At 51.4% G+C, this 26475-nt stretch overlaps 1 protein-coding gene across 3 annotated transcripts in view; it reads left to right on the top strand.

Annotated features, from left to right (window-relative positions):
* FAM53B (family with sequence similarity 53 member B) overlaps positions 1-26475 on the top strand; it is a 126309-nt gene that overhangs the window by 38073 nt on the left and 61761 nt on the right. For 2 of the 3 annotated variants that reach the window (XM_054659955.2, XM_063781196.1), the window contains exons 3-4: positions 10228-10282; positions 24056-24828. In XM_054659955.2, coding sequence (XP_054515930.1) covers positions 10228-10282; positions 24056-24828 — 828 coding nt within the window. Of the gene's footprint in view, positions 1-7269; positions 7451-10227; positions 10283-24055; positions 24829-26475 lie in introns of those variants that run through there. The other variant, XM_016919569.4, reaches the window with a different exon arrangement.

Genomic DNA, 26475 nt, shown 5'->3' with positions numbered 1-26475 from the left:
GGTCATCTGGTGAATGAGGAGGGGAGGCCATCCCCTGGTAAATAACAGCAAGTGTGATTCTGCTGCCTGCCAAGCCAGGATTGACATTCCTTCTGTCTCCACCCGTTAAGGGGGGGTGGTTTCCAGAGGGGGTTGGTGCCCTGAATGGGGGCCCAGATAAGCCTGTCCCTCTGAAGGGTGGTGCTGCCTCAGGAACGTCGAGAGTGGGAGATGATGGGGAAAGAAGGTGTGGTGAGCTATGGCAACAGCCACCCTCTGCCAAAGGTGGTTCACCCTGGACCACCCTGGACCACGTGGTGGACTAGTGCAGAGAGGTAGCTAACTCGGCCTTCTTAGACTGCGAGCAAAACAACCTCCAGTAGCTAAACCCTGTCAGCAGACCTGTCCTTCCAAGCCCAGTTCCTCAGATGTGAGTGCAGGCTGCTCCCCTGCGGAGGGAGCGAGAAGCCACACTCAGTCATAAGCAGTCTCGTGGAGGTGGGCAAGTCCTCGGAACTCTCTGCAGCTTCCGTGATCAGGAAGGGGCCAACTGCCCAGGGTCACCTCGCCCAGGACCCCTCCTGGCACCCTTCCCAGCTCCTCGCGAGGACCCACGCTAAGCCTCCTTGGTGGGCCCCTTCCCCTAGCTCATGCCAGTGAAACCAGACCTTGAGCAGATAGACCTAGGTCTCTGGCTGTGGCAGGAGCTTGGGAAAGCCACCGAGATCTGTATTCTTTCCGCAGGCCTCACAGAGCGCCTTCCGTGTGTTGGGCACCAGGCTGGAGGAGTTCGGGGAACAGGATGAGCTGGAGCCAGGCCCTGTACTCCTCACCCTTGAGAAGCTCGTGGTCTAGAGGGAGGGTGTCTGGAGAGCTGTGAATACAGTGACACTTGAGGATCCCATGAACAAGAACTCGCGGCTGAAGCCCACGGGAAGCCCAGGGCTTGTAGAGGAGCAGGGCCAGCCTGGCTGTAGCACGCCATGGAAAGCCTTGCAGAGCAGGGATACTTGATTTGGCCTTGAAGCGTGAGAAGAAGTGGCTTAGAAACCGTTGGGTCCAGCCTCCTTGTTTTACAAATGAGGCAGCTGCAACCTGGAGCAGGCAGTAACTGCCTCACTGGCTCCGCCTCCCCCTTCCCTCCTGCCCCTCTAGCCCCACTTCCTGGGCCTGCATTCAGGCCTCTGCCTGCTGCCTAGTGTCTGGACGCCAGTCTTGGTGGCCCTCCCTCAGTCAGGTCTCTTCAGCCCTTACCAGATGTGACACTGGTGCCACTCTGCTCATGGGCCTCAGCCTGTGAGGTCTCCATGGGGTGTCACCCCCAGCTGCAAGGATGGGGACTCAGCTTTGCTCCTCCCCATGTCCCCAGCACTACTGAGGCAGGGCAGACAGCAGGCACCTGAGGTGTGTTTGCTCGATGGCAGCCTTGGTCACTGCAGCAAGGAGTAGAGCTGCTGTGACCATTCAGCTCTTCTGCTACCACCCCATCCTTTCCAGTTCACATTTGCTGTGTAATGTGATTACTTCTCACCAGCCCCGCTGCCACCACCCTGGTTCCACCTGCTGTTCTCTCGCAAGGATTCTTGTGGTAACTGGTCCCCTGCCTCTGGCTCTTTTTAACCTGTTCTCCACCCAGCAGCCAGAGAGAATCCCAGTCAGAGCTGTCCTTCTCTGTGTAGAAGCTTCCACTGGCTTTACACTGAATGCTTAGCAAGCACCCAGCCCTTACTAGGATGTACATGGCCCCATATATTCTTGTCCATGTGACTGCTTTGACCTCATCTCTGCCACTCTGCCCCCTCTGCTCGGTCCCCACTGGCCTCCCTATTCCAATATGCCAAGCGTGAGCCTGCCTCAGGCCTTTGCACTTTTTCCTTGGCCTGGAGCCCTCTCCCCACAGTAGGACATGCTCCCTCCCTCCTTCCTTCTCTGGCTACTCAACCTACAGTTCAGTCCCAGCGCCAGCGCCCACCCCTTACCCCCACCACACTTTCTCTCCTCTTTTCCTTTTTCCCTCTTGGGCACTTAGCACTTTTAAACATGTCCCTGTGGATCTTGACCGAGTCCTTATACTAGAATGGGAGCTTTGAGAAAGCAGAGGATGTCTCTCTTGCTTGTTGCTGAATGCACGGGGCCCAGCCCGTGGCAGGTGCTCAGTGGATGTTTGTGGATGGATGAGCTTGCAGGTTCCTGTCACCTGGCCTCTTCTCATTCACCATTGTCTTACTCTCTCTCTGGCTGCTGCTCCAGTTCACGACTGAGTGGGTGCGACTAGAGTAGCTCTGACCAAAAAGAAGGGACCTCAAGGGTGAGGAGCCATCTGGAGGTCCCGAGGGAGGAGCCCTACCCGGGTCCAGCTGTGCAGTTGGCTGCAGTGGCCGCCTCTGTGCTTGGTCCCTTCTCAGGGTGGGACTGCCTGGTGTTGGCTTCAGAGTTGGTTCCAGGACATGTGGGCCCAAGGTCAGCTGAGCTGCTCTTCCAAGAGGTGTGGCCTGAGCCCCTGCCAGGAGGAGCACCGCCTCCCAGCCCTGGCCAGGGAAGGAAAACTCATCTCAGAAAGGGAAAGCAGTCAGGGGAGAGCAGGCGGCTTTGCTGGAAGGGATTCTACCATGTGTTCTCTTGTGGCCACACAGATTAGAATCTGTGCTTTCTTCCCGAACTCTCCTTGCTTTGTTGGAAAGTATCCTTCTTTCTGCTGCTTTTTGTTACTGGCCTGTCCGGGCCCAGAACCACCCAGTGTGCAGTGCTTTGGGTCCATCTGTGGTCTTCCTCCTCCTCTTCTCTCCTCTTGGCTCCAGATGAGAGGTCTGTTGTGGGGAGCAGCCCTGTTGGAGATGGGCTTTCTCATTGCTCAGTTTGCTTATGCGCCCAGAACACATTGACTGGGCGTCAGTGCCTGGCCCGGCCTGGCTCAGCGCTGCCTGCCCTATAGCGTGGGCCGGCAGGAAGGTGTTGGAGGTGCAGCTACACTGAGGGTCTTGGGAAGTGTGTTAGTTCATATCATGTTGCTACAAGGAATACCTGAGGCTGGGTAATTTATAAAGAAAAGAGATTTACTTGGCTTATGGTTCTGCAGGCTGTATAAGAAGTATGGCACCGGCCAGGCATGGTGGCTCACGCCGGTAATCCCAGCACTTTGGGAGGCCGAAGCGGGCGGATCACGAGGTCAGGAGATGAAGACCATCCTGGCTAATATGGTGAAGCCCCGTCTCTGCTAAAAATACAAAAAATTAGCTGAGTGTGGTGGCGGGCGGGGCGCCTGTAGTCCCAGCTACTTGGGAGGCTGAGGCAGGAGAATGGCTCGAACCTGGAAGGCGGAGCTTGCAGTGAGCCGATATCACACCACTACCGCACTCCAGCCTGGGCGACAGAGTGAGACTGTGTCTCCAAAAAAAAAAAAAAAAAAAAAAAAGTATGGCACCTGCATCTGTTTCTAGTAAGGCCTCACAAAGCTTCCAGTCATGGCAGAAGGTGAGGGGAGAATAAGTGTGTCACGAGGTGAGAGAGGGAGCAAGAGGGAAGGGAGGAGGTGCCAGACCTGTTAAACTACCAGCCCTCACATGAACTAGAAGAGCAAGGACTCCCTGATCACCATGGGGAGGCCACCAAGCCATTCATGAGGGATCCGCTCCCATGACCCAAACACCCCCCACCAGGCCCCGCCTCCAGCATTGGGGGTTACATTTCAACATGAGATTTGGAGGGGACGAACATCCAAACTGTATGCCCAGAGGTCCAGGTACCTCCTCCCTGTCCTTGAGCCTCATGCCACCTGCTGAGGGGCAGGGGTGCACCCATTTCTACCCCATTATACAGGAAGGAAACTGTGGCTCAGAGAGCCCGGGGAGGGGCTGCCCTGGTCACAGATTTCAAGTCCAGGCCCTTGTCTGCTTCCCCCAGCACCTTCTCGCATGGGCCTTGTTCCAGAGGCTGTGATCGCCTTGGAGCCCCTCCAGGCCTTGGGGAGAGACACACGATGTAAATAACTGAAGAAATACTGAAAATAATCTTAGTCTAGTGATGACATCCACGGGACAGAATGTGAGATAAGCTGATGCTAGCATTTGCTTTGAACAGCCAGCAAAGGTTCAGAGGAAGTTGACGGGGTTTTGCTTTAGCTTCCTAAACTGGTAACATCATCCCCGTGTAAATACCATCAAGATAACAACAGGAACGATGGAAAATAATTTTTCTTTTGTTTTCTAATCAGACTAAGAAGATAATAAGTGGAGGTTTAAGATTTTAAAGGAAAGCATGACTGTGGGGGAGGCCGGGACTGGTATCAGCATAGGCCACTTTGGAATTATGGGAGCAGGCCCCAGAGGCGCAGCTCACCCTGGGTCCCCAGAGTCAGGCCTTAGTCACAGAGCGGGAAAGTCTCAACGTGCAAGGGAAAGTCACCAGGGTCCTCGCAACCCTGGGTGTCATGTGGCACTGGAGGAGGAGCTCGTGGCCAATTCTGAGGCCTGTTGAGGGGTGTGAGGACTCGGTCTCCCTCCCAGCCTTCTTAGGGGTTCATGCCATGGTTCTGGTTCCCCTGTTTTAAAAAACTAAATGCTGGTGAAACAACTGTCTTTCCCTCAAAGAAAGATGTGGGAAAAAGGGAAAAAAAGGACTGACCAGTGCTCAGCATTTTGCCTTTCCCAGCACAGGGCCCACCTGCCTGGGGAGAGATGGCCCTGAGGCTCAGCTGTGCCCATGGCCCTGGCTTCGCTTGCACTGCCGGCAGCCATGGCTGGGTCCAGTTCCCCTTTCCCCCACTCTGGCCAGTGCCTTCCTCTGCCGAGTGGGCTCTTCCTTCCAGTGTTCTAACATTAGCTGCTCCCCTGGAAGGCAGCCCAGACATTTGACCTTGGAGCACTGTGCTCCCTCAGCTCCTTCCCGCACGCCCACACTCAGGCCAAGGGCCTGTTCTTTTGTTTCCAGAGTGACCACCTCCCTTGGCCAGGCCCGCTCTTTTTTCTGCAGCCCATCCTCCCTTAAGGCTGAAGACCAAAGGGAGCTGATGGCTGGCTGCTCCTGGGCAGAGGGCAGTATGGAGCTCCAGGCTGCCTGACTTTCCACGTAACAACCAATACTTGTCCTTTGGAGGGGTTGATCTGGTAGCTAGAACAAGCACTTCCTTCTGTACTTGTCAGATTAGGATGCCAAGGCTAAATGACTTTTCTTATCTGAGGAGTTAGTGGCCATGTCAGGCCTTGCACCCAGTTGCCTGGGCACTGGGGTTCTTCATACTTTGGGCCATGCTAAGTTGGCACTTTGAGCTCAACAGCCCCAGCCAGGATCTCTGGCAGGCCCCAGGCTGGCCTGAAGTTAGAATGTGGGAGTGCACAGGGTCCAGGGCAGCCTGATGCCTTTCACCCTGGGCAGGCAGAGATACCAAGGGGCCCGCCCATGCTTTGGCTAATCCCAGAGCCTCAGGAGTCAGGGCCAGCGTATCTCTATCCGCATCTTTGAGAGTCTTCACACAAAGGTGCTGTTCCCTACTCAGCTTCTCTTTCTTGTCTCAGGCCTGGATCTCCTTTTTGCTTTCGACTGCCACGGTCTCGCGGGGTTGCATTTCGGAAGTGTGGGTGCTCCACTCGTTCCCCTGCAGGGCATGAGCGCGAGCCTCCCCCTGTTGCTCTGTGGCTCCCTGTAACACCGTGTCAGGAGATGGAAAAGGTGACTTGATTGCTTTAGTGGATAATGTGCAGAGCAAAGTTACCAAGAACCGTGGTTGTGGCCTGGCATTTTCTGCAGGGCCAGTTCCTCATTTGGAGCCTTAATTGTGTCTGTATTTAAGCCAGGGCTGCTTTCTTTAGTCAGACAGATGGCCCTGAAGCCTCCATTTGATTTCCAGCTTTTGCCTTTCCTACGAGGATCTAATTCCAAAAACCTTCTCTCGTGATCTGAGGAGTCTCACAGAGATGAGGCCCTGCCCCGGGGTGGGCTCGGGAACAGAGGCTTCACAGTGGGAGAAGCACAAAGGGGAAATGTGCTCTGGTCTTATTTCACTGCAGACCTCAGCTAGGGCTCGGGTGCTCGCAGAGTGCAGACACTGAGTGTCTTGTGAAACCTCAGAGGGCCGAGGGGTTCCCTCGGCCTGGTGGGGCCTCCACACCGTGATTGGCTCATTCTTCCCATTGTGGGTGCAGGAGGTTCAAAGTGTTGGAAAGGCCGTGTGTGTAGGAATGGTAAATACCAGTGGGAATGTTAGCATATACTGGGTAGCCTGGGGAAAAAAAGGCCCTGGCCAACCTAGAGCCAAGCAGGAACTCTGCTGGTTTGCCCATGTGGAGTTGGACCAGGGAAACCTGCCAGCGGTCAGGGTACACTGGGGCCTGGCACCCTGGAGAGCTGTCAGTACATGACGTTCTGGCCTGGCCGCCACTGGCTTAGCCTCACGGATGGGGCTCAGAAAGCAAGATGGGCCGTGATCTGGTCTTGAGGTCAAGCACGAAATCAGTCAGGGTTCCTCCTTTGTCAGCACCAGAGGCCATCTCCAGCTAACTCACCCCGAAAGAGAACTCCCTGAAGCACAGGGCGAGCTCGCAGGGCTGGAGAGGAGGGGGCCAGTCGGGCCTCAGAAAGGGCAGGGTGGGAGCAGCTGGGAGGACTTTAGAAGCAGGTGCTCACGGGCAGGCTGAGGGCCTCCCTCCTGGGCGGATCAGCCCCAGCTCTGTGGTTCAGGAGTCAGCCATGGAACCAGTGTCTGGTCAGCCAGGCTTGAATTCTGGGCCTAGCCTGGGGCCAGGGGAGGTGGAGGCACCTTGGTTGACAGTCCCACTAAGACGTGATCCAGTGACGATGAAGGTATCCCAATTCAGAATTGGGGTGCTGCTGACAGAAGAAGGGGGCCGCACCACTGGGCTGCACGGTTTCATGTGTTCAGTAAGGAGCAAGCAGTGGCTCGCCCGGGGTGGGGAAATGGAGAAGTCGTTCTTTCGAGTTAGAAAATCATAGTGTGCACCATTGCTGGTTCATGGGAACCCTTAGGTAGAGTGTTGGAGACCGGCATGAGGAGGCCAGGCTAGCCTGCGGGGCGGCTCTGACACTGAGGCTGGCCTCTCAGCCCTTCCCCACTGAGGTTTGACTTTGCGTGAGGCCAGCGATTTTGAGAGACAGTGACTTCTGCCCAGTGAAAATCCACTTCCGTTGCCTGACATCCACTGGGTGTGTGGCTGCAGGAGTGGGACAGGCTGGCGCTGACAGGTGGCTGTAGCCATGGTGCCTGCTGTCAGCTGGGATGTTGGAACCAAGACAGCCCTCCTTTCTCAAGAAGCTTCCGTTCCCATGGAGCAGAGAATCAGTACAGGAACAGATGTTCCGATACCTGCCATGTTCATTAAATGAGGCGATGGGAGAGAGAAAAGCAGGTGGGAGGCACCGCTTTAGCCAGGATGGTCCGGCAAGGCCGCTGAGGAGGCCACAGGGCAGGAGCAGTGCAAAGCCTGCTGCGTGAAGATCCCGGCACAAAGCCCCTGAGATGGTAGTGACTGGCCTGGCCCCACTGGGTGGTGTGAGTGAGGAGGGGAGGGCCAGAGCAAGGTTGGGGGTACTCAGGTTGGCTCATATGGGGCCCTGTAGGCTGTGGAGGAGAGGTAGTGGCCGGGATTTGATTCTGGTTGTGGTGGGAAGTTGTTGGAACAGAATGACGTGGTCTGATCTCTGCTTTAAGAAGATGGCTCTGGGTTCTGGATGGAGGATGGGGAATGGGGGCCGAGGGTACAGGCTGTAAGAGCGGTTAGGAGGGGCGTTCACTGGGGCTGGCAGTGGCTGGGATCAGGGCCAATGGTGGGGTGGTGAGGAGTCAGTTTTCCAGGTTAGAAATGGCAGGCCACTCTGGGGACCTGCTGCAGATGCTGATAAGTCCTCATTGAATGAATGAATGAGCAAGTCGAGTGAATGTATGAACGAGTGCCCGGGGTGCTCTTTGTGCTGGCCCAGTGCTACCTCTGTGGGCAGACAGACCCCAGCATCTCTGGCAATGTTCCTTGTGAAGGCCTGGGTCAGGAGGGCCCTGAGGTCCCCCTTGGTCTAGAACATGCCAGCTTGGTGAGAGGCGGCCAGCAAGCACTGTTCTGCTGGCCAGGCAGGGGCGGCTCACTACGTGGCTTCCTGCTTTGGTGTGGAAAGCCCCAAGCCCTCCTGCATGCGTGCCAGTGAAGCACACGGGGTGCTCCAGTGTTCCTGTTCAATTCTGCTCTCCCCAGCCCCCATCCTGGTGTGGCCTCTCTGGCCTCCCACCCTGGGTTACCTTCTCCCACCTGGCAGGCACGGGCTGGGGGCCGGGGTTCCCCAGGGGGTAATTTCCTTGTGCCCAGGTGTTCCCTTAGTGCTGGGAGCTGCCTTCCTTGGCAAGCAAGACCCTGGCCTGACTTCCCTCTCTGAGCCTGCAAACTGGGCGCCTGCCTGGCGTCCACAGGCTGAGCTCTCGGCTGTGCAGGCAGTGCAGCCCCAGCAGCAGTGCTCTCATGCGCTTGTCATCCACTTGCCATTGGATGACTTCGGTGTGTTCTCAGCTGCACCTCTCAGCTGGGATTGTGTTGGGGGATGGGAGGAAGCAGGTGCAGCCATTTTGAATTCTTCCCAGATATTTCCACAGATGGCGGTAGAGGGGATGGTTACATCACTGTGGAATCCAGGAGGGTGACTGAGCCTGATGATACTGTTAGGATCATTTTAAACTGAGGAGGGCAACCTGTAGGAGGACTGCCCCGTTCCCCTTCCGCCCTAGAAGCTCCTGTGGTCCTCAACAAGTGTCTAAGCATCCCCCCCAGGAGGCTGCCCCGACCTCCACCCTCATCCCAGCACACTTGCCCTGGACATCCCCTCCAGCCCCGATCTCCCTGTGGTTTGTCTGTGACCGTCTTCCATGAAGTGCGAGCCCTCCTTCACCTCTGTGTCCCCAGGTTGGTCAGGATGGACCCTTAGTAACCCCGTGGGATGAACACGGTGTTGACCTTGTGCAGAGGTCCCTGGATTGGGTGGATGGGGATGAAGTGAGGGAGCTGGTGCCAGGTGCTTGCCGCCTTCTTACCTGGAGGGGCCAGGCGTTCCTAGTCAGCCCCATCCTCCTGCCAGGCCTTAAAGAGCCAGAACCTGGGCCCTTGTCCACTTACCAGCCTGGAAGTTTTGTCTGTTTGTGTCATTTTGATGGGGAGTGTTCAGGGTTCCTTTTAGAAGTCAGAGCCTTCTGTGACAGGCTCATTTCTCTGGGGCTGAGAGCTCCTTTCATCATTGCATGATCAACCCCCAGCACAGCCCGCCTAGGAAGAATCACCAGCCCGTGCCCACTGAGCGAGTGGGCGAGTGAGTGAGGAAGCCTTGGAGCACTTGAGGCAGAGCTGCTTCCTGGGGCTCTGGCTGGGTAGTCTCTGCTCATGAGAGGACCGAGCGAGCCTCTTGACCTGGGTATCACCTAGCATGAGGAACCCCCAGAATATTCCACACCCAGCTTACTGTGTAGCCATGGAGCAAGTGCCCTGGATTTGGGGTTCTTCTAGGCCTCGTTGGCCTATTTTCTGCCTGGTGGCCTTAGCATTCAGTTGAGGGTAGGCGGGGGGCATCAGGGAAGATGTAGAATGTTTACAGTGGAAAGGGAAACCATTGTGGAAATACAGGGCCAAGGAGTTCAAAAGCCATAGCTGTTATGTTGAGACCAAATATAACCCTTGAGTTTCTGTTTCAGTTCAGAGAAAATGCCTCAGGGGGACTCGATGTAGCCACAAAACAGTCTGCAGAGCAGACGCCAGCCCTTCCGAGCTCTCCCCATGCTTCTCACCAGAGCGGGAGAGCTGTTCTCCCTGGATCTGGAAGGGAGGGGTCTCGGAGTCGGACCTGGGGCCCTCTGCTCCCTACTTGAGGTTCTTCGTGTCCCCAGGGAGGTCCCCTCCTCTCTTGGTCTCTTCTCAGCCCAGCTCAGGGAAGCTTGTTCCACTGTTTACCATCCATCCTGCCCCCGGGCCGCCTCCACATCACTTATGTGGAAAAATCCCCTCGTGTCAGAAGTCATGGGGCTTTCTGTGTGTTTTCAAAGCCCATTAACTCGATGGACTCCATAACTCACTAGAGACTTGGGACAAAAAATCTGGGCCTAATTTTGTGCAGATGTTTTCTCTTTGAATACCTTTTCCTCCTTTCCCTGATCTGACATTGGCAAAGGACAGTCACCCTTTTATTGTGACTTTAGAAGGGATCAGTAGAGTCAGTGCAAACATGCTTCCTATGATTTGAAGAGTGAATAGCTTTTCTGGTTGTTTTCAGCACACGCCAAAGAAGATGAGTCAAGGACCTACACTTTTCTCTTGTGGAATTATGGGTAAGTACTCAAGGCCATCCTGGAAGCTGTCCTCCTAGTCCTTCCAGCCAGGGTCTGAGTCCTCCAGGTGAGACACTCAAAGCACTTTCTGGACACAAGTTCAAAAAGAGCAGCCCCGGGACTCTTCTGTGTGTTTTAACTATTTTGGTCCCCTACGGTGCCTGAGTGAAGGGACAGGCACTGGTGTGTGGTTTACAACTCCAACATTGAGAATTTCTGTCTGATGATTAAAGTAATTCATGTTGATTTTTTTCATTCAGAAAATGCACAATAGTGTAAAGTATGCAATAAAAATCTCTCGTAGCCCCAATGCCCAGGGAGAGTTACTGTTGATATTTTTGTGTATGTTTATGTTCTTAGCATTTTTTATATAGCCCATTCCACGATGAACATATAATTATGTAAAACTATATTCGTTTGCTTTTTTCACTTGGAGTAGTTACCATCATCTTCCCACAGCATTAAAATTGTTCATTCCATGCATTTTAATGGTCTACAGTACCGCATTGGGTGGTAAATGTATCAGAATGTCTTTAGTGATGTAACTACATCTAGGCTGTTGGGTCAAGAGGCTGTTTTATTTGCTGTTGTGATGAACAGTGGCTATGTAAGTGCCTAATTCTTTGTCTGCCTTTGTGATGATTTGCTAGGATAGTTTCCAGCAGTGGAATAGACAGGCTGGAGGGCAGGGACATTTTTAAGGCTCTTGATTCATTTTGCTGACATGCCTTCCAGAGAAGATTGCCTTGATCTTCTGTTTCTGTGCAAGTGTGAATTACTGTTTTTTATAGGGGGTAAAAAAGATGACCATTGATTATATTGATTTCTTGATGCTTCAGATGATTGGGCATTGTTTGACCTCTCAGTGTCTCTCTGTGGCTCTCCTTGCCCACCTTTGGGGACGTCTTGCCGGATGAGTTTCTGTAACGTCTACGTGGACTCAGAAACCACTCTCAGATGATAGGTGATGATGACTGTGGGCTTTCAGATTCAAAGGTTACTTTGGTCAGACCTCAGAGTCTCCCTTGCCTTTCCTTCTCGGTCCTCCCTCCACGTGCGGTGTTTTGTTTTTCTTCTTCAGATACAGTTGCCATAGATGAGGTGATGTGTCAGATTGAGCACTGTGCCAGGCTCCTTACATGCCGGGCCCCGCTGGCTCTGCCAGTGGCTTCATTCACATACGGAAGAACTGAGGTCTAGTGAGGTGGCCCTCTGCAAGGTCCCTCAGTAAGCGGAGTTGGACTCAGGTGGGTGACGAAGGGAGACTGTTTTCTTCTCAACCACCTGCCATGGCTCTGGGACACCTGGCGGTGCTCTTGATGCTGCCACTGAAGAAGATGGAGACAGGGAGATCAGCTGGCCCTGGTTTTCCATGTGACATACTTGGGAGGCCCGTCCCCACAGGATTGAATACCTCCTCGGTGGTTTACAGCTTTCAGCAAACCCTCAGGGCCCCAGACACGTAGCTCAGAAGCCTGCCTCCTCGCCTGCTTCCTGGGACAGCCTCACCTTTGCGCTTCCTTCCTGCATCATGCTGGGAAAGAGAGAGGCCCCGGCATGCCCAGCCCCTCAACCCTGCCTAGGCTTTAGCTGTCAGCTGGGCCAGACCAGTAAACTGGGTTGTGGAGATGTTGGTCTTTATTTCAAGGATTTCTAGTCTTTGCACTGTGTAAGTTATAATAAGGTGGAAGTCTGGTGGGTTTGTGATGACAGAGAGAGTCGCCCTTGTAGGGCCAGGTCTTGAGGCCCAGAGACCAAGGCAGAGGCCCCGGAGAAGGGAGGTGTGTGGGAAAAAGTCCAGATGGCCCAGGAGAGTCTATCGGAGGCTGCAGAGCCCAGCAACCTGCTTTCTACCGGGGAGGCCGTGGTTTCCAGGAGGGACTACGCTGTGTCTGCAGACTCCTGTTTACAGAGTGGCTCTTTAGGAAGTGCTGGCTGGGTCCCAATGCCTCCGTCCCAGGCTCTTCTCCTCTTCAGCAGGGTCCTGTCTTCCTTCTGCTCTGTGGGACAGTGCCAGGGCACTGCCAGGCAGCAGAGGGAGAAGCGGGGAGCCGTTGTACTGGTGGGAGGTCTGTGGAGTCCCCTCGTTCTCCTCTGCTGCTCTCTCTCCATGGGTCTCATCTTTCTGTTGCTCGGCCCCTCCCTAATTCAGGAAAACCCTGACCTGCATGGCTGTGCATCACTGACGTGTTTCACTGACTGCAGTTTGTTTTCATTTTCAGTGGCTTGCTGTCATAGATATGACTTGAGCACCTGCTGTGTGTCAGGCACCTGGTGAGGGATAGAGTGAATCAGACCCTGCCCCTTCTCTCAGGGAGCTTTCTGTCTGGTGGAGGAGAAAGATCAACGAACAGTCAATTCTGCACTGCTTAGGCCAACTCCTGTGAGATGTGGAGGCCCTTGAGCTATGGGGATACCACCCCGTCTTCCCGGCTAGGTTTCCTCAGCTTGCAAGTTGTGGGGATTTAAGGAGACGGCCACACACTAGCACACATCCTCCCTCCCACCTTTATCCCTTTCTTGCGCTTGCTGGAGTGGAGGGGGTGTCAGCAGTCAGGAGCCTTACCCCGTGCACTCTGTCTAGTGGAAGCTCAGGTTACCTCTCCAGTCCTCCGTGTGCTCCATGAACTGGGAGTGCACTCCACCCAGGCAGCGAGATTTCATCTGAGGTGTGCCTGCTTTTCTTCTCTTTTTTTTTGAGACAGAGTCTCACTGTCGTCAGGCTGGAGGGCGGTGGTGTGATCTTGGCCCACGGCAACGTCCGCCTCCCAGGTTCGAGCAATTCTCCTGCCTCAGCCTCCTAAGTAGCTGGGATTACAAGCGTGTGCCACCATGCCCAGCTAATTTTTGTATTTTTAGTAGAGACGGGGTTTCACCATGTTGGCCAGGATGGTCTTGATTTCCTGACCTCGTGATCCGCCTGCCTCAGCCTCACAAAGTGCTGGGATTACAGGCGTGAGCCACCGCGCCTGGTGTGCCTGCTTTTCAGCAGTGGGGAAGAGAATACTCTGAGGGGCCGGCTAGACTTTTCAAGAGGGTTTTGGGCCCTTCCAGCGCTGGACAATGCTGTGCGAAGATAAAACACCAAATTATCATAATCACCAACCCCCAGCCTGTCTCCTGAAGATAAAGGACTCATGTTCTGGTGCTGATCAGTGGAATTCTCCCATGAGAGCTGGGGACAGTTGGCCCTGTGACTCAGGATTTTTTCCTCCTGAGCCCCCCTGCCAGGGTCCTCGCTGGGAGCCAGTATGAGTTCAAGTTTCACAAATGTTCTGCAGAAAATCTGGGCAAGTGCAGTAGAGCAAGGAGCACAGCACCCTGGTCACTTTTTAAAATGCCACCCTTTCAAGTAGCTCAGCCTCCTCTGCACCCACTTAGATAAAACACATAACTAATATAAATTGAGTGTTCACAACAATGCCTTTTTTTTTTTTTTGAGATGGAATATCGCTGTGTCTCCTAGGCTGGAGTGCAGTGGCGCAGTCTTGTCTCAGGGCAACCTCCGCCTCCTGGGTTCAAGCGATTCTTCTGCCTCAGCCTCCTGAGTAGCTGGAATTACAGGCGTCTGCCACCATGCCTGGCTAATTTTTGTATTTTTAGTAGAGATGGGGTTTCACCATGTTGGTCAGGCTGGTCTCGAACTCTTGACCTCGGGTGATCCACCCGCCTCAGCCTCCCAAAGTGCTGGGATTACAGGCATGAGCCACCGCGCCTGGCCTATGCTTTTTATTTATTTATTTATTTATTTTAATTAAAAGCACTTCACGCCCTGTGATTGCAAGCTGGATACTGGGCCCCTCCCCACTCTTGTCCCCTACCCCAGTTTAGGAACTTGATACAGAGAAGTGGTTTTGTTCTTCTCAGTGTGGAAGAGAGAACAAAGCCAGCGTGAAGCGTGGGTGGGAGAAGCAGATAGGGTAGAGCTGAGTGCTGCCCAGCCAGCCCTGCACCAGGGCTCAGTGCCCCTTATTAGGGTGCCAGCTCAGCCGCCACCACAGGGCTCCTGCCAGCGGAGGCTGTTTTGACTCTTGGCTTCCTTTCTCATCTTCCAGAGCATCCCCAGTCCACCTTCTTTGCTGAAATGGAATTTCCTCTACAAAGCTTCTCTGGGAAAGAGCCATTTATATGACTGGTTCTTGTGCTCTCGACACAGGAAACATGGGTCAGGTGGCAGCTCCGTGGTGCGGCCCACCCCCTGGTCAGCCGGCTGGGTGAGGGAGCCAGCCCTTGCTCCTGGCTCTCATTTCTAGTGGGTACAAAGAGGGGCCTGGGCTGTGGCTGAGCGTCATCCTGTGTGGGGAGAAGCGGGGCCACACGTGGACTCTCAGTCAAGGCTCCCTCCACATCTTCTCCCACTTGCAGTGGGGGACCCAGGGTCACACGTGTACTAGTTTGATCTTTTTTGGTGAAACAGGGCAAGTGGAGTGAGCGCAGTCTCCATTCACCACCCTTGGCTAATTGCAGCCATTCAGTGCGTTTGTATTGCAGGGACAATGGACACCACACATTCCATTTTCCTCAGCACTCAGGCGAGGAGGAGACCTGGAAATCACATCATATGTAAGAAAGCGAAGGCAATACCAATTATTTTAAAAAGGCTACTAGGAAAAGTCTTGTAAATACAAGTCAATGGACAGAGAACAAAACAATTCATATGCTCAAAAAAATTGGATGGAAACCCATAATTACTTTAGGAGTTATGGTAATAAATTATTTATTAATGTAAATTATTTCACAGGCAAAGAACATACAGGAAACTTGAGCAGAAGGATCATACATTATGTATAAAAAGGAATTGTAAAAATATTATAGCAGCCCTCCTTGTGCCGCCCCAGTTCAGGTTTGTCCGCATTTTAATTATAAGCCCTTACTTTCAGGGTTTAATTACTTGGCTGTTAAAGTCTACTCTGTACATAAAAGGGTTGTTCCCTGGGGCACTCTCTGTATTAATTTCTACAGGGTAAACCAGTTGGCTGTGTTGAGCTGGGGAGGACTAAGAGATTTTGCTTTGAGATTTGGTAGCTTTTGGTCTTTAAACTCAGCCACTGTTTGTCATGGAAAGTGGAAAATGATTGCGCGTTGCAGGAAAAGCGTGGCCGTCAGAGCTTGAGTGTTTTTGATTCTTAGAACAAATAAATGAAGAATCAAAATGAATGACAGCAATAACAAAATCAGAGCTTCTCAGGCCCAATTTTTGGTCTCTGCCACTTTTTCTCTTTTGCAGAGACAGCCATTTTGAATGTGATCTTTGGGCCAGGTCCTCCAGTAAGAGACTGCTCATTAACCAGTGTAGGCTAGAATGAGATTTGTTTTCATTGAAAAAAAATTACATCCATATGTAAGTATGTATATATATATGACTTTTTAGGGGTTGCTTTATTATTTTTATTTTTATTATGGTCATATGTGTGATTTTTAAAAATCTCTAAAATAGTTTGTCCATAAAGGGTATGTAAATTCTTCCTTGTACCATTCATTGGTTTCAGGCAGTTTTTCAGGAATAATAAAGCACAGAATGGAAGTAGATGTAAAACGTGGTTGGCACATGGTAAGTGTTGCCAGTGACAAGTGAAGACAGAGCTTCCCAGGGCTGCCTTCTTACCCAGGTTGGGCTGACTTGATGGGGAGGGGACCACAATAGTGCCAGAGGACAGGGAATGGCCACTGCCAGCCTGCCTGGGTGCCATGCCTTCCACATGAAGAAATGGTCAAGTTAGGCAGCCTGGCCCAACTGCAAGAGCATGACCTTGGGTCTACAGACTAGGTTGACGTCTGGGCTCTGTCATTTGCTGGATGTGTGTCCATGGGGGAGATGTGACATCGTTCTGAAGCCCAGTTTCCCCCATCAGTCAGATGGAGATTGCTGTGACAACCCATGAGATGAGTCACATGCTTGGGATGCACATTCATGCTCTTTCTCAGCTTCAGCAAGGACCCTATTGGAGTGTTAGCTGATTAACAGTAAATATGCATTTATTGACAGTTTCGTGAAAAGCTCTGCCTGTTGCCAGTTCCCTCGTCGGTTTAATGGCGCCCCGCTTTGCTGTGTACATCAGTTAAGAGATGCATCACCAGCAGCTGCCCGTTTCACTTGCTCTGTGCACACCCACAATCAGGATGGAAATCCAGAGGAGATGGACCAAACTGACCTTGTTGTCCCTTCAGAGTTCTTGTTGCCAGTGCAAATACTAGCTGTTCCCTGTACATTTATGAACGCCTGTGGGAGCTGAGGGGTAGAATAGGAAGTCCTGGTCAGACCCAAAAGGGCTGTCACAAGACCCTAGTCTACCCAGCCTTGTGCAGATGGTGAGATTGAGGCCCCTCTTCCCAGTGCCCCATCTGGTGTGGTTTTTAACTGTGAGGATCTCACTGGGCATCTTTTTGTAAGAGCAAAGACTTCCCAGAAGCAGTGGCAGCTGCCATGGGCCACCCCAACTCTGCTGGTAAGGGCAGGGCCCTGGTAATGGCTCTGAACCCCGATCTTTGTCCTTAGTAGCTTCTTTGTCACCTCCCAGAGTCCTGCAGACCCGCCTGCCTTCTTCCTTGGATGTGGGGCCTGATGGAGCATTACCTCTAGCCATCCGAATCCCTTGTTCCTTGTGCCTTGTGTGAGGAACTTGGTGTCCTGTGTTGCTGTCCCCGAATCCAAGACACAGCTGCCATTTTACAGTCCATCCCAGGTGCGTGGGCAGGACCTGAAGCTGAGGCCCGGCAGACAAAGCCCGAGGACTTTTTGTTCCTGACACTGCTCTGAACTGAGTCTCCTTCTGGTCATACAGGCAAAGAGACTCTCCAGGGAGCCAGAGGCTCTAAAGTCCATTTAAAAACAGATGAGACGATTGTGGGGGAGCTCATGTCATTGCCCTGCTTGTGTCCCCCCCACCCCCATGTTCTTTTCGTAAGATCAGTTTAGCAAAACCGCCTTCAGAAAGACACCTCGGCTCTCTTGATTTTCCCATTGATGGGTTGGTGAGCTTCTCCCCAAACCAAGCATAGAATCTTTGTGGCCCTGAGGCCAAGTTAGCACAACCCAACCCACAGGGCAGGGGAGAGATACTCATTGTCAGCACAAGTAGATAGGTGTGAAATGTAAGAATGAGTCAGCTGGTTGTGATCTGACAGCAGGCTTGCTAATCGGGGCATTTCGTATCTTGGTCTGTACTTGAGGTGCTTAACCTTTTCTGGAAACCACATTCTGCTGTACTTATGTGACCATAAGGCACCATCGAAAACATAGCACAGAGCTCTCTAGGGCTATAAAGCTCCTCTATCTTTTGAAAATATGAAGGTTTATAGTCCCCCAAGAATCTGGAGCCCTGGGAATTTTCCTTCAAATTTAAGGGTAGGAATGGAAATGAGAACATTTGAGGTCAAATGCCATTCGTATTCCTCTGAGTGTTTTTCTTGCTTCGAGCTCTAGGATCTGTGCACACAGCAGTCTTCTGCCCTTCTTAGTCAAACGGTGGCAGGACCAGAGCCTTGTGAGTGCGAATTTGGGAATTTGAGTCCTTGTCTCTGCATATGTAGGCAACTCATTCTCCTGTTCTTTGTGGCATAGTCAAAAGTCAGAAACTGCAAGCTCAGTCATCAAACCTCAGCTTTGGAAGAGACCTTGGTTACCTAGTCTGTCCAAGACTGTGAGAGAACTGGGCCCAGGGATGCTTGTGTGTTCACCCTCCCATCTGCAGGCAAAGGCTCTTGTGTGTTTACGCTACACACAAATGCACACGCTCTCGTGTGTATCATTTCAGACTTGTGAAGGTAATGCTCAGTGGGGACGTGGAGAAGCTTTACATGCCCTAAAGGCTAAAGCAACAGGCGCAGCATAGAACTGAATGGGCTGGTGCCATGCTCTCAGGCTGTGGGCCATCGCGCTCTGCTCAGGTCTGCCAGGGGCTTGGTGTCAGGCTGCAGATGGATGGGGGGCCCTTCTGCGTATCTTTAGGACACAGCTGATGGGCCCTTGCGTGTTCTCAGGGAGAAAGTGGGAGGCTTCACACTCATCTTGTTCACAGGAGTGAGTTAGCTTCTAAGGCCTTTGCTAGTGGCTGTCCATCAAGAGCATGTTGTGTAGCTTGAGAAGGAAGCCCTGAGGGTCCCCATCCTGTCCTGTGAAACCTCTGATGGGTGAAGTGATCCTTCTCCATACTTCTTCCTGGAATTAGCCCAAACCAAAACATAAACACCAACTTTCAGTGATGTTATGAATTCAAATTTGTAGAGACCAGAATTGTCAACCCTCCTGAAGCTTCTGGGCAGTGGTGCTGGATGGTCTGGATGGGCCGCCATTCTGACAGATGTTTGAGAACTCAGCTCTCCATGTCATCTGCTTTCCAGAACAGCATTTCTCAACATTTTTGCATTGAAATAACCTGGGGAGCTTATTAAGATGCAAATGCCTACCCAGAGAGACTCTGATTTACCAAGTCAGAGACGGGGTCTAGAAACCTGCATTTTAACAAACACCCCCAAAGGATGCTCCTGTAGGTGGCCCAGAAGTCACACTTTGAGAAATCCTAGTCAGAGAAGCCAGGTTTCCATTCCAGCCGGATTCCACAGAGGCTGGCACCCTGTTGCAGCTCTGGTTGAGTCAAGCCTCAGCTAGGAGAGCGTTTTCCAGTACCGTTAATTATCCTTATGATGACTGCTGTTTTTGAGAGCCTACTCTATGCCCTGTATGAGATGCCTATTTAATTCTCATAATAGCTACGAGGAACTGAGTAACTTACAGAGCTGAGGTTTGAACCCAGGTCCTTGCCCTTTCCACTACACCAAGTGACTATTGCTCAGTAGACTCCTACATCCATGACAATTGTGACTTGAAAGAGTTATAGTTGTTTGTGCAGAAGTGATATTGAATGGAGGGGGCGGGGGCACCCTGTGTCCTCTTCTCGGAGGCCTGCCGAGGCCCTTTGTATGGTGTGACGTCAGGGCCTAGCGCTTGGGGCAGTTTGCCATTAAAAATTAGCTTCTATTCCTGTTTCTTTTGTCTGGTGATCTGACCCAACAAATCGCTTTCTGTTCCCTGAGCGAATGGGGAAAACACAGGGCTAAACATAGCCTTGATTGTTTTTACTTTTCTCATATTGTACTTCTCAAAGCGATAAAGATAGAAACAATTACAATATTATCTGCCTGCAGACTGAACAAGTGGCCACCTGGCTGGTGTTGATACACAATAGCAGTGCTTTGCTTTTCCAAAGTATTTTAGACATGACTCTGCCAACCCATCTCCTTGCTGAGTCACACATGGCCACATGGCCCAGGTAGTGCAGACGGTTCAGGGCACAGTCCTGGTTGGACTTACCTGGCCAAGGAAGACTCACCTTTGCCAAGGACAAAAGACAGGCGAGTCCCAGAGAACACCACATCCTCTTGTAGCTTTTATCTGCAGTTTGCAATCCACTCCCTCATTCATGCACCACCAACTAAGGTCTGCTGTGTGCCCTGCTCTGTGCTAGGCACTGGGGAGCCACACTGGGGCTGTGCTTGAGAGTCTGTGGCTTAGGAGGAGAAGTAGATGTGTAAGCAGATCAGTAATTAAAGTTCAGGTACATACGTGCTGTACGATCACAGAGCTAGGAGAAAGGTGTATCTTCAGAGGAGCTTTGAGTTGGCTTTTTAAATGAGGAGACTCTTGGTGAAAGGAAGATAAAGGCAGGAAAAGAACAGTCCAGGCCTTTGCAAAGGTGTGGAATGTTCTTTGCAAAGGAGTGAAAGAGCTGATGTTTGGGGGAAGCTGCAACTTCTCTTCACAGTTGAAAACGGACTCTTTGAATCTTCCCTACAACAAAGAAATCTTATAGGCCATAGAGGCTTACTCTGTAACACAGAAGGAGTGGGTCCTGTAGGAATTCATCACCCAGCTCTGATGCCCCTGGGTTTTGGTAGTTACCTCAAGGCCCAGCAAGCTGGACTTCCAGCCTTTCTGCATATAGATCTTATCTGTGCTTGTTCCTGCAGTCTAGTTATTAAACTTTAGTTTTATAAAGAATCGCTGGTGCATAAGAATTACACTTTTGGGTTGTCTACACAAAGCTGGGGGGAGGAGTTGTACTTTGTGGGCTGGTTCAGGAATTCTTCAAGGATGGTTTTGACTCTATATGATTCTTTTCTGACCTCCACTGTCGTAGGAGGTTTGATACCTGGAGTGTAGGGTTTGTTGTGGGGAATGATGTGGAGATGGGCCCGGGTGCCAGTCTGAAATGCTTGTCTTCTTTCCCGGAAACAGTGGCTGACAGCTGAAGCGAATGGGCCACAATAGGTGGGGGCTTCAGAAAGTTCTCTAGAGGCAGTGAGGAGGTAGGCCTGGAGTAGGGAGGCCCTGGGGGGTCCCTTCAAGAAGCACCAAGATCGCAGGCTGGCCATGCGAAAGGAAGGCAGATGGGAGGGATGGTGTGTTCCTATTTAGCTGGCTCCCGATTCCCCTTTTGGAAGTGATTTCCCTAGAGATGGGGAAAATTCCAGGCCAGTGGTGCAAAAATGGAACAGAAAATGGTATCCTCTGAGAGTGGGATCAACTCCTTTTCATGTCACGGGTTTCCCCGAGGCCTGGCGGAGACGCAGTCTGTAGTATGTCTCAGGCTCCGTGAGCACCGGCCACCCTCGCTGCTCTGTGCCAAGCCCGTTGGTTTCTTCCTCAGTCGGCCACATTCCTGGCCCATCTGGTGCCTCAGTGCCTTGTCTCAAAAGAGAAGTTAGTGGCCAGCATTTTGTATGGCAACTTCCTGAAAACCCAGAGGAGCCAACCCAGCAGAGGGCGGGCTGTGGGCCCCCGCCCTGACCCTGGCTCACTTCCTGAGTTAAGCAAGGGCACAGCACCCGTGGGCTTGGCAGTCACATCCCCCACATATTCGATAATACATTTTTTCTCATAGGACATTTGGAGACTATAGAAGAACAAAAGAGAAAAAATAAATTAACCAACCAGCTGTCTGCCAATCCACTATTAACATTTCGGTTTATTTCTTTCTTACCTTTACATACAACAGACATATTTTGCTAAATAGGAATCACACCCTCTATACAGTTTTATATCCTGTTTCTTCATGCTCAGCTTTATATTGTTAGCATTTCCCCACATCATTTAATATTCTTTGAAACTCTGCTTCTTCATGCTCCATGTTATTCCTTGATAATTTATTTAACCGGCCCCTACTGTAAGACGTTTTAATTATGTTTACCATTTTGCTGTCACTCATCATTTTGATGAACATCATCATACATAAATCTTCACTTTTTTCTTAGGATAACTTTCTGTTTTCTTTTAAATCAGATAACTGGGATAGTTGTGACTGTGTCAACAAGAGTTTCTATTTCCTTTAATTTTACTTTATAGCTGGTCACGGTGGCTCATGCCTGTAATCCTAGCACTTTGGGAGGCCAAGGTGGGTGGATCACTTGAGGCCAGGAGTTTGAGACCAGCCTGGCCAACATGGTGAAACCCCATGTCTACAAAAAATACAAAAATTAGCTGGGCGTGTGGTACATGCCTGTAATCCCATCTACTTAGGAGGCTGAGGCACCAGAATAGCTTGAATCTGGGAGGTGGAGGTTGCAGTGAGCTGAGATTATGCCACTGCACTCCAGCCTGGGCCACAGAGGCAGGTCCTGTCTCAAAAAAAAAATTTTTTTTACTGTATATTAGTTTATTGGACTTTCAACTGCTGACCAGTGTCAAGTTGAAACTGATTTAATAGAATAGTGAATACCCAAAGGGAATGGTTTCCTTGGTGGTGAAGCATGTTTGAGCAACCTAAAGCAACTTGCAGGAAGAGGTACTTTGGATGATTTTTGGACGTAATTGATCCAATCCAGTTGGAGGAGCAGATATTGAGACCTGCTGTGTTCAGGCCCTGGGAAATTTCAGAGATGAGATGAACGATGTGTGATGAAGAAATTGAATGTTTAGCGGCAGTCTTGCTTTGCTGCAGCTGGCTTGCCTGGGCTTTTGGAAGGTTTCTCTCCTGCGTCTTCAGCTTCTGAGGCCCTCTATGAATACAGCCTCTGGACAGTTCTACCAGTGTCCCCTGTCGGGGTCCCAGCCCCTCAATTTGTATCTCATGACCTTGGCAGGATACCCAAGAGGAAGGAGTACCACCATTAGCTCTGCTGACCTTGGCAGGATGCCCAAGAGGAAGGAGAACCACCATTAGCTCTGCCTCGGCTTTTTCTCTGGGCTCCTGGCCCTCCCTTTGGTCTGCACAGGTCATTCCCGTTGAGTCAATCAAGTAGCTGCTGCTTGTGACGCTCAGCTGGGGTATGTCTCTTGGTGCCCTTTGAGGAGTGGCCACTGGTAGTGGAGATAGGTTTGTAGTCCTTGCTGCCTCGAGCACTCATGGGTTAAATCTCAGTTTTCTGCACCTGAGCCCATCTTGCCTGACCCATAAACTCCTTAGGGCCAGGGCCAGAGTCAGGCTCACCCACAGTCCACCTCAGCGCTGCAGTGTAGGGAAAAGGGCCTGCGCTCTGGGGCCTGACTAAGCTGGGTTTACATCCTGTCTGGTGTTAGCTGTGTGGCCTTGGGCTAGTTGCTTAGTGTCCCCCAAGCCTTGGCCTCCTGATCTGGTCCATGATGGTACATGCACTCAGGGTGCTGTGTGGATTACACAGCCCAGCTGAATGCTCAGTGAGTGATCTGCATTGCTGAGAGACCCGGCGTGCATTTAAATACCTACCAAATATCATTTCAGGTTTCACTTCTATTCTTCTCTTGACTGACTCAAGCCATTCACATGTGCATGATTTATAAATATATGTAGGCTCGAGAAAATAGTACTAACAGGTTGTTCCCTGATATGGCATATTTTGTAACTTTGCTTTTATACTGTAAACTTGAATACAAGAACTATGTCAAATTTATCTTTGCATCTCCTAAAATTCCCAGCACGGTGCCTGATTCCATAGTAGAAAAACAATAAGTAGTTCTTGAATATTTCACAAAATAAAGGTTCGAGTGCAAATGTAGCATTTCATAGCAGGGTTGGTTATTTATTTGCGTATTCAAGTAAAGACCTGAATACATAAGTTTAAGTGGTGCCCTTAAGTCTGTGAAGCCCAAGACTTGTTCTTAGAGATTTTAATTGCTTTAAGTGAAAAATCGAGTGAACACAGAGGAAGTGCTGTGATTGGCAGCCATTGGTGACGCTGATGTTGAGCATTTTGACGGAGGTGACCTAAATCAGTACAAGCTCCAGCTTCTATTATCAGCAAAGGCTTTCAAGGTGGAATTGGGGTAAACTAACCTGGCAGTGCCCCAGCCATCTTTTGGCCTTGGCCATCCGAGCTGTTGAGACATCTTTGGTTGTGGTGTTCTGCCAGGGCATCGAGTCCCAGTCCTGAGAGCTGCAGAGAACCCAGTGGCACTTAACAGATGTCTTGTCCCGACTCTCTCACCAGCCAGGGCAGGGTTCAGGGCAAGTCGGTTTCCCACCCATAAGATGAGAAACATTTTGGATGAAAAATATTGCTTTGGATTCTCCTGGGAGGCAGTGTGGTACACTGGAAAGAAAACCATATCAGGAGTCCCAGGGGTATATCTGGATTCTAGGCCCTGCTCTGCTTCCAACTTCCAACTCAAAGCCTTGGGATTCACTTCTCCTCTCTCAGCCTCAATTTCTCATCTGTAAAATGAGGTTGGACTGGATGGTTTCTAAGGGCCTTTTGGCTCTAAGATACTGTGTTTGAAACGGGCTGTTGGTGTGGAGATAATAAAGGGCTGGAGTGAAAGTCTTCTCAAATCCTGTTTTCTCCTTGTCATTTATGAACCAGAAAATGACAGATGGCGAGACCTGGACAGGAAATGCCCTCTTCAGATTGACCAACCGAGCACCAGCATCTGGGAATGCCTGCCTGAAAAGGACAGCTCACTATGGCACCGGGAGGCAGTGACCGCCTGCGCTGTGACCAGTCTGATCAAAGACCTCAGCATCAGCGACCACAACGGGAACCCCTCAGCACCCCCTAGCAAGCGTCAGTGCCGCTCACTGTCCTTCTCCGATGAGATGTCCAGTTGCCGGACATCATGGAGGCCCTTGGGCTCCAAAGTCTGGACTCCCGTGGAAAAGAGACGCTGCTACAGCGGGGGCAGCGTCCAGCGCTATTCCAACGGCTTCAGCACCATGCAGAGGAGTTCCAGCTTCAGCCTCCCTTCCCGGGCCAACGTGCTCTCCTCACCCTGCGACCAGGCAGGACTCCACCACCGATTTGGAGGGCAGCCCTGCCAAGGGGTGCCAGGCTCAGCCCCGTGTGGACAGGCAGGTGACACCTGGAGCCCTGACCTGCACCCCGTGGGAGGAGGCCGGCTGGACCTGCAGCGGTCCCTCTCTTGCTCACATGAGCAGTTTTCCTTTGTGGAATACTGTCCTCCCTCAGCCAACAGCACACCTGCCTCAACGCCAGAGCTGGCGAGACGCTCCAGCGGCCTTTCCCGCAGCCGCTCCCAGCCGTGTGTCCTTAACGACAAGAAGGTTGGTGTTAAAAGGCGGCGCCCTGAAGAAGTGCAAGAGCAGAGGCCTTCTCTAGACCTTGCCAAGATGGCACAGGTAAGAGCCCCAGCAGCCTGGAGTCACCTTGGTGCTCACTGGAGCCTCTGCTGGTTCTGGGCCGTCCTAGACAAGCATAGAATGCCAGTTTCAGAAATACCCAGGAGTGGGTTAATTTCCTTGTTTTTTAAAATCCTATTCAAAGAAAGATTATTTCCAGTTGGTTTTTAAAAAGCGTTTATTTCTATTTACAAGCAAATATTCCCTTTCACTGTGAGCTCAGTGCTAGGGGTACAAGGGCAGGCGGATGGTGAGAGGCGGGGTGTTGGTGGGCAGACTCACTGGACCAAACACTGGTAATCCCCTCTGGCCTTTCACTGGAGCCATCTCTCCCAGGAAGCCACCCCTGCAGCTGCTGCAAGAGATAATCACACACACTGGTATTCAGTGTCCCTTGGATTATGCTGATCCTGAGATCAGGGTTGTGGGTAATGGTTTCCAAGAGCTAGCGATTGAGGGGAGCTTATTCCTTTGATTATACTGTTGAAACATGAGGCCATCAAGATGTTGTGATCAATATCCTCTGAGCTGCCTCTGCAATCATCCTTGCCCTTCACTGTAGAAGAAGTATCTGGCCACACGCCCCTGTCACTTGGACTTTATCCTCTTTGTCTTGGAGCTCTGCCTTGTGCTAACACTGATCTTGGATATTGATTTGAATGAGATGAACTTGGAGTTAATACTCTGTCATCAGGAGCGTCTCTGAGCCCGAGAGTTGGCTGCATCTGGTTCTGGCTGGGGATGAGGAAGTGGTGCTGGCCCTTGTGACCTCTGACTCAAGGATGGGCGGATGTGATGGGACACAACCCTGTTGGTTCTGTGTTCATCCAGGAGGCCATCGGTTGCTTAATGCCATGGTCTGACCATCATCCTTTCTGGACTTGTTTATATAAACATTGGTCTCGCTGGGTTTCAAGGGGTAAAGAGATCTTGTTGATGAAGATGGTTTCAGAGGGGTTGGTTGGAGGGGTTGGCCTTGGTCACTCAGCATTATGGCCAGATCCACGGCAGGCAGGCTCATCACACTCGCTGCGTTTCAGGTGGGCATAGCTGACTTCCTTCCAAGCCCAGTGTTGTTCTCTCAGTTGGGTCTTCTTTCCTTTTACAAAGAACATGCAGTTTCTCTTCATGGGGTTTTGCTCTTCTCTCCTTTAGTTCCTACTCCCAACATAGAGGTCTACCCAGAAAAGAAGAGGTGCAGGTGTCTTAAGTCTAAAGCATACCTGGCCCCAGAGTCCAAACTTTCTGGCCACCTTTGTTCAAGAGCCTGGGCACTGGCTGGGGCATTATGGGAGGGCAAGATGGTGGTATGCTTGTGCCTCCCCTGTGTCAGTGGGATCCGCTTGGGGGAGAGCCTGAAGGGGTGTGGGGCAGAGCTCTTGCCTCTTCTCAGCTAGTTTCCATTTCTTCCATTGTGGCTCTAGGTGTGTGCCAATCTTTTTGCTGTGTAGTGGAACGTTTTTGACTTTACTAGCTGGACAGGGATTGAACACATTTATTGGACACCAAGAGGAATTTCCCTTCTCCAGAAAAATTTAAATAGGTTAAAAGTCTGGAAAGGTGACAGATTTGGGTGACTTCTGAGGAAAACCAAGAGCCCCGAGTTCTGGGTATGATAATGGCTTCAGCTAAATTTTTAATACTGAG

Source organism: Pan troglodytes, chromosome 8, assembly GCF_028858775.2.
Source record: "Pan troglodytes isolate AG18354 chromosome 8, NHGRI_mPanTro3-v2.0_pri, whole genome shotgun sequence".
NCBI lineage: Eukaryota > Metazoa > Chordata > Mammalia > Primates > Hominidae > Pan > Pan troglodytes.
This window is presented reverse-complemented; position numbering and strand designations above follow the sequence as displayed.